The sequence below is a fragment of the Notolepis coatsorum genome (assembly GCF_963971535.1).
Source record: "Notolepis coatsorum genome assembly, chromosome: 4".
NCBI classification, from domain to species: domain Eukaryota; kingdom Metazoa; phylum Chordata; class Actinopteri; order Aulopiformes; family Paralepididae; genus Notolepis; species Notolepis coatsorum.
In genome coordinates this window covers 55984835-55993939 of record NC_140168.1, presented here as the reverse complement: position 1 = coordinate 55993939, position 9105 = coordinate 55984835, and the positions used below count along the sequence as shown (strand labels likewise).

The 9105-nt window shown below is 43.2% G+C and overlaps 2 protein-coding genes across 5 annotated transcripts in view; one reads left to right on the top strand and one right to left on the bottom strand.

Moving 5' to 3' along the window:
- Positions 1 to 3297, bottom strand: part of ppp1r11 (protein phosphatase 1, regulatory (inhibitor) subunit 11) — an 11186-nt gene extending 7889 nt beyond the window's left edge. Inside the window, exons 1-2 of the mRNA XM_084312261.1 lie at positions 3203 to 3297; positions 2975 to 3089 (exon numbers count right to left, since the gene is read on the bottom strand). Coding sequence (XP_084168387.1) covers positions 2975 to 3052 — 78 coding nt within the window. The 5' untranslated portion in view covers positions 3053 to 3089; positions 3203 to 3297. The remainder of the gene's footprint in view (positions 1 to 2974; positions 3090 to 3202) is intronic.
- Positions 3298 to 3510: 213 nt separating this feature from the next.
- The window catches only part of vars2 (valyl-tRNA synthetase 2, mitochondrial), a 58109-nt gene continuing 52514 nt past the window's right edge, over positions 3511 to 9105 (top strand). For 3 of the 4 annotated variants that reach the window (XM_084312634.1, XM_084312633.1, XM_084312632.1), the window contains exons 1-8: positions 3511 to 3745; positions 4885 to 5085; positions 5639 to 5720; positions 5856 to 5956; positions 6421 to 6542; positions 6677 to 6743; positions 6982 to 7079; positions 7982 to 8063. In XM_084312634.1, coding sequence (XP_084168760.1) covers positions 4885 to 5085; positions 5639 to 5720; positions 5856 to 5956; positions 6421 to 6542; positions 6677 to 6743; positions 6982 to 7079; positions 7982 to 8063 — 753 coding nt within the window. In that variant the 5' untranslated portion in view covers positions 3511 to 3745. The remainder of the gene's footprint in view (positions 3746 to 4884; positions 5086 to 5638; positions 5721 to 5855; positions 5957 to 6420; positions 6543 to 6676; positions 6744 to 6981; positions 7080 to 7981; positions 8064 to 9105) is intronic. The other variant, XM_084312635.1, reaches the window with a different exon arrangement.

Here is a 9105-nt window from a genome sequence, read left to right as displayed (position 1 = left end):
GGCTTGTGTTGCTACACGGACACATTTGTATGTTGCACCATGGTACTTCCTGTCTGACGGACTCAGAGTAGAGACTTAGTAAATAAACAATCCGGCTCTTATTATATGTGAACTAAAGAGTACAATGTTTACACAACAGTCCCCACCCGCTGTTTTATTGTATTTGTACCTGTACTATCCGCTGTCAGCTGTTTATCTCTCTTTGTGAGCTTGATTAAATAGCGTTAGCTCACGTTAGCTAGCGATAGCTCCGCGGCTAATTTTAGCTCACCCTAAACTAAATCAATGACCATGTTCTAAAGCATTCAAGTAGTTTTCACTGCACATAGAAGTAGCCAAACAGCGGGAGCATTTCGGGAGCATATGACCAAAAGCCAGGCAATTTCGAGCCCTTAAGGAATCAAATAGAGTCTGCCATGGCTACATGCTAACGCGCGCAACTGTAGGAAAAACCTGGCAGCGATAAGGGAATCGAAAGTCACAGGAGCCACACGGTTCCAGGCATCGGCCAATTAGGAACCGGTTCCCAATGGGAACCGGTTTTCGATTCCCATCCCTACCAAGATACCAGGTTACAAAGGGTGCTCGATACCGCCGTCTAGCTGGATGCGGCCGGTATTGCACATTTGCGACCTCAGACTCATTCCCTATGGTAACACCAAGGTCCCTGGATGAATAATGAATAAAAATATCGAATAAACAACCAAAACCCGAGAAATCTCGGGTCTGGCGCCCAACGAATGGCGAGTTAACCCGACTTATCTCGGGTTTGGCCTCCATTGAGTTAAGCACCAAAATGTGTTTCATCTGAATCTGTTACCTACTTGACTTTACCAATGCAGCTGGGGGTTCACTTACTTTTGCACATGCACTATACCACGTTTCATGTATTTCTTTGGCTACTCACACAATTCCCTCTAAACAATGCAATTGGTAAACCTAACATGGTAAAAACCTGATATTTCATAGAAGACAGGTGATAAGAAAATAAGAAAATCATGGTAAAACAACATAGCTAAACAACAAACTAAACTGCTCAAGGGGTTCACATACTTTCAAGCAGTACTACTGTATGTATACGTTACTATTCAGATTTTTTTTTCAGTCCATGTGTTTTGATGGATGCTTTGTTGATTCCCGACAGTATGAATTGTATGTTAACAGCTAGTATACAAAGTTCACAACTGCACATGTCAAGAAAGACGAATGACTAAGTCGATTAGTCATTAAAAAAAAAAAAAAAAAAAAAATCTTTTTGTGCACTACCTATCTTTGTGAGAGTGGCTTCTCAGGGTTCCAGACAACATCATAACATGATGATCCCATAGCAAATTTTGGACATTGAAAACATTGTTCCCCTGCAGGAGATGATGATCAGACTAGACACACAATACATTACACACACACTCCTCTCACTCACACACAGCGATCAGAGTAAGACACACACACATACACACTCCTCTCACTCACACACAGCGATCAGAGTAAGACACACACACATACACACTCCTCTCACTCACACACAGTGATCAGAGTAAGACACACACACATTCACACTCCTCTCTCTCACACAGCGATCAGAGTAAGACACACACACAAATTACACAGTACACACACTCCTCTCACTCACACAGCGATCAGAGTAAGACACACACACATACACACACACACGGACTCCTCTCACACACAGCAAACAAAAGTTATTTAAAGTACACTTCCACTTTAATTTGTATTATTTAATTTATTTATCTTGTTATGAGTGATTGCTGTATTGTTCTTCAAATACATTTTCATTTAAAGTGGCTTAAAGATCCAAATTCAAATGTTTCATGAGTCATTATTTTAATTTGCTATGGGATCATCATGTTATGATGTTGTTGTTTGGTCCTGACAAGAGTCTCAAAGTCTGGGGTGATGGTAGACAAGCAACTCTGAGGTCATGCTCAATGTCCAATCTGTTCCTCTGCTCTGTCTTCAGCTGGACCAGAGCTGAGAAGCCACTTTCACAAAGATAGGTAATTATATAAAAAAAAAAAAAAAAAAAAAAAAAAAAAATCATTGTTGTTGTTTACATTGGTTTTCGATTAGTCGACTAATCGAAAAAATAATCGGCAGATTAGTAGACTACCAAATTAGTCATTAGTTGCAGCCCTACAGACAAGACATGCCTATTGCCTACCATCAAAACAAACTATACAGGGGGCAGTGAATGTATAGCCTAAAAAGTTATCAGTCAATCTACAACAACCTTATGAGCAAGTATGAACAATCAGCAACATCCATCAATGCCCCACCATTATTATCATATTAACAGCACCAGTCGTTCATACCACGACAACATGATAAAAGGAGAAACAAGTCTTCTAACTGTATGCGAATCAATGTATGTAATTGAATACGCGTTGGCTAACATAACATGCCCCAAGAAACACTGTACAGCTAAGATAACGATGCATGTATCGTTATCCAGTGTGACCATAAATGAATGAATGAATGAAAACTTTATTTAACAGATTGCAGAATGGGTACAATACAGTACGGCTCAATACATACAATCATACAATTGTTAAGGGGATGCAGACCAGAGAAAGACGTTTGTCTTGTTTACATCAGGGTCCCCCATTTTCAATTCATAGTGACATTTATGACATACACAACATACATGACATTTATGGCATAGGGACATACATGAGTGACATACAGGTATGTAGTACTGTTACATTTGTGACATATATGATATGCAAATAAACAGTACTCTTACCCATGGCCATAGATCCTGACAGAGAATATACATATGATGGGGAGGAGGTGCGGCTTTAAAAGGGTGCGGCTTTACCGATGTTGACAACCATTAGCCAATAGCTAACCTTGCTAACGTCATACATAATAACATTATGAAGAATTACGATAAAACACGTCGGGTGCAGTTATCATCACCGGCTAACGATATAATAAACCACCAGCATCATCCTACCTGTTGGGGCGGCGGCAGTGTGTTCGCTTCGATGGTCTCCGTTATTGTCTCACTTGAAGTCCCTGGAACCGCCGCCATCCCCGATGTTCTTTTGCTAACGGTAGCCAGCTTTGAGCTTTTCGATGGACAAGAATACAAGCCGGTCGTCAAGAGACAATAATATTGTATCTACCGTTATTGCAACTGCGATAACAACTCTTGTTGTTTGTGAGATTCAGCAATTCTGACCTAAGTTGAAGTGTGATGGTCCCAAGAAATGCGATGGTAGCAGCGCTGTCGTGAAGGATGTCCGAGAGGGAGGAAGCGATATGTTGGGGAGACAATATTCAGACGGACCACATCCTGCGATGCACGCAATAGGGGATATCTGCAGAGCCCAACAAAACAAGGTACAGGCCCCGACGCCCCGCCCACGCACAGTAAAACCGAGTACAGGACCCGAAGACCCGCCTCAAACCAAGTACAGGGCCCGAAGCCCCGCCCAGACGTTGGGCTTGCGGCTCTGCAGATATACCCTACTCGATGCACGAGTGAAATCAGTCCGACAGTAAACCAGCTCGCTGAGGTTCCTTGGAATACTTACAATGACAACTGACCGATGGCGACAGTAGCCATAGCAATGACTTAACCTACACGCGTGGACGAGAAAGTGTTCGAATACGACTGAAACAGAGTAGTTATACAAATAGATGTAGCTTAACTGTCTGTAATAGGTTGTGGTTGAAAGGTCGTAACTGATATGTCTGCCCACATGAGCACATTATATTGAAGGTACAGTATTGAATTATTAATATGAATGAATGAAAACTTTATTTAACAGATTGCAGAATGGGTACAATACAGTACGGCTCAATACATACAATTGTTAAGGGGATGCAGACCTGAGAAAGACGTTTGTCTTGTTTCCATCAGGGTCCCCCATTTTCAATTCATATAGACATTTATGACATACACAACATACATGACATTTATGGCATAGGGACATATAGGTATTTAGTACTGATACATTTGTGACAAACGGTATTCCAATATACAGTACTGTTACCCCGTAGATCCTGACAGAGTATATACATATGATGGGGAGGGGACTGTACATTAGGGGGGGGTGGGTGGGTGGGAGAGAAATATACATACGGCGGGGAGGGAATATATACATGCGGTGGGGAGGAGACGGTCTATTAGGAGGTGGTGGGGGTTTTGGGCATTTACGGTGGCCAGTTTCGAATTGCAGCCTCCCGTAGGTGCTCTTTAAGAGTGGTTTTGAATGTGGGCAGGGATTCACATTCCTTTACAGCTTTGGGTAGGGCGTTCCACATTGTTGTGGCATAATTGCGAAACGTGTTTAGTCCCTTGTTTGAGCCGAATCTGGGTTTAACATGATTTGTTGAGCTTCCTCTGGTGTAGTGGTTGTGGTATTCACTGACCTTTGGGAAGTATTTTGACATGTACATGGGCACCCCGGTCGTATAGTGTATCTTGTAGACCAGGCCCATTGCAAGTTGCTGTACTCTGTCGTCTACTCTAAGCCATCCTAGGTTGTCAAAGTGGGCAGGGGTGAGGTGGGTTCTGGGGTTCAGGTCAAGTAGTAGTCTGACCAGTTTGTTTTGTGATGTTTGTAATTTTGTTTTAAGCGCCTTTGAGGTGCTTTGGTACCATGAGGTGCACGCATAGTCATAGTACCCTTGAATGAGTGCTCCTGCCAGAGTCTTCAGGGTATTCTTGTTTACCAGAGAGGAGATCCGGTACAGGATCTCCATTGATTGAACCATTGATTACATGCATGTACCAGGATATTTAACGAAACGGAGCATAATAATTAAAAAAAAAATCATAATAACGTGACTGGGTCTTCTGGTTGTGTCTTGTAACTGCTGTCTGTTTACTCAACCTCCTGTCTGTTGATTTTGAAGATGTTGAGGGCCACCTGTGGCCTCTCTTTGAGGTTAGCAGAGAGAGGAGCACATAGGGCATGGCCATGCAGACTCTGTTCCAACGGTGCAACAAGATCCTCCCCATCCTCATCTCAGTCAAATCCTTCTCTTCGGACCCAGGCGGAGAAGCAAAAACGAAGACGAGAGAGGGACGAGACCATATTGACAAGTCAACACAATGTAAGTTCATCAGAATGAGAAATGCTTCATTCTCCCAAATGCAATGAGTGCCCAGGAATCTGTCTTGGTGATAATGGTGCAGAGACATAATTCGGTCTCAAAGTTCATTGAGCACGACAGACAGCTGGACCTGGTTGTTATATTAGTACACATGACATGGACAGCAAGACAAGACAGGAGACTATACTGCTCTATGACGGCAAACAGCGATAACTATACGAGTCATGAAACAGAGTGGTACTTCAAAATGTCTCTCCTGTCCTGCCTAAGGCATTATTAGGAAATAGAGAGTAGCATACTAGTAAATATACAATCTACTTTTGTACCAACAATACCTTTGGTGGGACAGGAGATAAACTTCGGAGCCCTTTTTCTCAGTGCCACAACTCGCAGTTACCGCTGTGTGCCTTCATAGTCTAGTATACATATTTCTACCAGGCTGCAATGTTGTCTACACTCACGTTCCCATACGCACAAACATCATTCTGTCAGCCTGTCAACCCAAGCCACCTGTCCTCTTAGCTTACAACACACATGTAAATCTCTTTTACAGAATGCCAAAGACCAGGGAATGAAATGGAGCGAGAAAGAGAGGGTAGAATACACTGCTTCAACCCCTCCCGGAGAAAAGAAAGGTCGCGTATTTCCTCTGTTTTCAGGCTATATCAAAAAACGTGTACACGGGACTCCCATCTTTTCCAGCACCAATTCTTGTTTGTTAGCTCTTTCTGTGGACTAATTCAGAATCTCTCTCTGTATTTGTTTGCCAGACACCAGCCTGTCTTTCCCACCTTCCTACAGCCCAGAGTATGTGGAGGCGAGCTGGTACCAGTGGTGGGAGAAGGAGGGCTTCTTCAGCCCAGAGCAGCATGTGAGAATGGAGATTATTAACAACACACTGACACAGGGTTGCAGTTTGGAAAGACTAACTAATGTTCTAGGGGTGAAAAAAAATATATATTCATGCATCGTGATGCGTTGATCATGAATGTGTAAATGTGTGGAATGTGCAAAAGCTTTGTTTACACTTGTAATCTGTGTAAAGTTTAAACAATAGAGTAAAACAATGAAATTTGTGCAATGTAATTTATAAAGGCACACTTGACTTGACTTGAACCAAGAGGACTCAAAAAAGATATATTATATATATATATATATATATATATATATATATATATATATATATATATATATATATATATATATATATATATATATATATATATATTACTTTTGCATATATATTGTGTCTTTTAACCGTTGTGTACTATCAAAAAACAATCACTACAGAAGTCATATTATAGACATTTTATTTTATTTCCCATGCCTCTATAGGACAAGCTACCTCATGCTGTGAATCGGTCCTTCTCTCTGTGTATCCCTCCGCCAAATGTGACGGGCACGCTCCATCTAGGCCATGCCCTGACCGTATCTATAGAAGACACCTTGGCTCGCTGGTAGATACCGTCGTCAACTTGAACTGAGATATGTGTGCGGTTGCTTGAAATATGACACATGGTTTTACCAATAACTGAATCCTCTTGCTCAGAAATGTAATTTCACTGGTGAAACTGTCATTGATCTGTTGTAGGAAGAGAATGCAGGGCTGCAAAGTACTCTGGGTACCTGGCTGTGACCATGCTGGTATTGCTACACAGGCATGTTCTCTCTCTCTCTCTCTCTCTCTCTCTCTCTCTCTCTCTCTCTCTCTCTCTCTCTCTCTCTCTCTCTCTCTCCATCTGTCTCTCTCCCTTCCTCTCCATCTGTCTCTCTCTTTCCCTCTATCTTGGTCTTTTTCTCTCTTTCTCTCGCTGTCTGTCTGTCTGTCTCTCTCTCACTCATTCTCATCATTCTCACTCACTCTAAGGTCTTATTTGTCTGTCATGTTTCCATTAGGCTGTGGTGGAGAGGAGGTTCTTCCGGCAAAAAGGGAAGCGCCGTCAGGACGTCAGCCGGGAAGAGTTCTTAAGGGAGGTGTGGAAATGGAAGAATGAGTGAGTGTTTTGTCGTCCCTCGCTTGCAAGCAGTGATGTGTTAAAGGGGAATGCCTCCCGTTTTAAGAATTAAAATGTGTTATTCCTGTGTGCCCTGGGATAGTTCAGTCTAAATGTATGGGTTGCTCTTCCCACAAACATAATTTAAAAATGGCAACAAGGACATTCATTTCTTCTAACATGTTCGTTTCCTCCGCCTCTTCTCCTTGAACCTCTACCTTGTTTCCCTGTGACGTTTCACTGAGGAATCAAGGATGGGATGCGAGGAAGAGACACAAGCACACATCTATATAGCTTTGGACTGGACCCAGTGACTCCATGTTGACTTTGTGGAGCCGTAAAATGTTGAGTTCTTACACCCAAATGAGGTCTACATTTTAGTATTGCTAACAGCTCTGAACCAGAATTTAAAAAAGAATGGGTGTAAAAGCATTTTATGGGGGAGCTCCAGTAGCTCACCGCGTACCTCGAGCGCTATTTCGGCGCCGGGGACAACCGTGCTCGTCACGGATCTGGGGTTTAGCGAGTTCGAATCCCGGACTGCAGCCGTGCCTTTCCCAGAGTGTCTTCCCCCCATCTGTACCCCATTCAGCCTGTTTCTGTCGGTCATCCTTGACCAGAGTAAATGCGATAAACGCAAAAAAGAGCCAGCGGAATGGCCAAAGTTTAAAAAAAAAAAAAAAGCATTTTATGGTGCTCCATTCATTGTTTAACGGAGCAACCCCACATTTTACATCCTGGTGACATCACAACTGTGAGGGTTTTTAACAAGAGTAACGTATGAAAATTCTTAAAATCTGTGGCATTTCCCTTCAACACTAACACTTCTTTAACCCAGGAAAGTACTCTGTATGTACCTTGACATATAATTACATTATGTTTTTGCCTACTGTGTGTTCCAGGAAAGGAGATGAGATTTACCACCAGCTGAGGAAACTTGGGGCTTCTCTGGATTGGAACAGAGCCTGCTTCACTATGGACCCAGTAAGATTGCATTAAGTATATACTGAATTTGAACCTTTTATTTACCAAATAAATATTTGATGAGCACACATGCTCTTTTTCATTGATGCCCGGCTCCTTAAATGTACGCTTGGTTCTCACTTGCAAATTTCCCATATAGCCTAATGTAATAGTATGCTATAATGAGCTATTTCTACCTTGATACACACCACATCAGCCTACAACACCGGGCTGGTGACAGGCAACATGGAAGAACACAAGACGGCAAGATACAACGTCAGGAGAGCAGTAATAGAGGCAAAACGGCGTTACAGGGACAAAGTTGAACTTCAGTTTGAACAGGCTGACTCTAGAGGTATGTGGCAGGGCCTCAGAACAATGACAGATTACAAAGGCACCTCCCTCAAACTGAACAGTGACATCTCCTTAGCAAATGATCTCAATACCTTCTATGCGAGGTTTGAGGCTGTGAATAACAACACCAGCCTACAAACCACGGCAATGGGAGGGGGGGGGGGGGGTCTGCTGATGGAGACTCAGTGTTCAGGGTAACAGAGCATGAGGTGAGGCGGACCTTTAAAAAAAGTGAATATCAGGAAGGCAGCAGGACCGGACGGCATCCCCGGCCGCGTCCTAAAAGTCTGTGCCGACCAACTGGCCCCGGTATTCACTGACATCTTTAACCTGTCCTTAGAACAGGCTGTCATCCCCACCTGTCTGAAGAAGTCCATCATCATCCCTGTACCCAAAAAATCTACGCCCGCTTGCCTCAACGACTACCGCCCTGTAGCCCTCACCTCCATAGCCATGAAGTACTTTGAGAAGCTAGTGAAGGGCTACATCTGTTCCTCCCTCCCCATCAACCTGGACCCTCTGCAATTTGCATATCGCCCCAACAGGTCCACGGAGGACGCCATAGCCCATGTGCTGCACACAGCAGCATCACACCTGGACAAGAGGCAGGGGAACTATGTGAGAATGCTGTTCATCGACTACAGCTCAGCATTCAATACCATAGTCCCCTCCAAACTCATAGCCAAGCTCAGGGACCTGGGCTTGAACT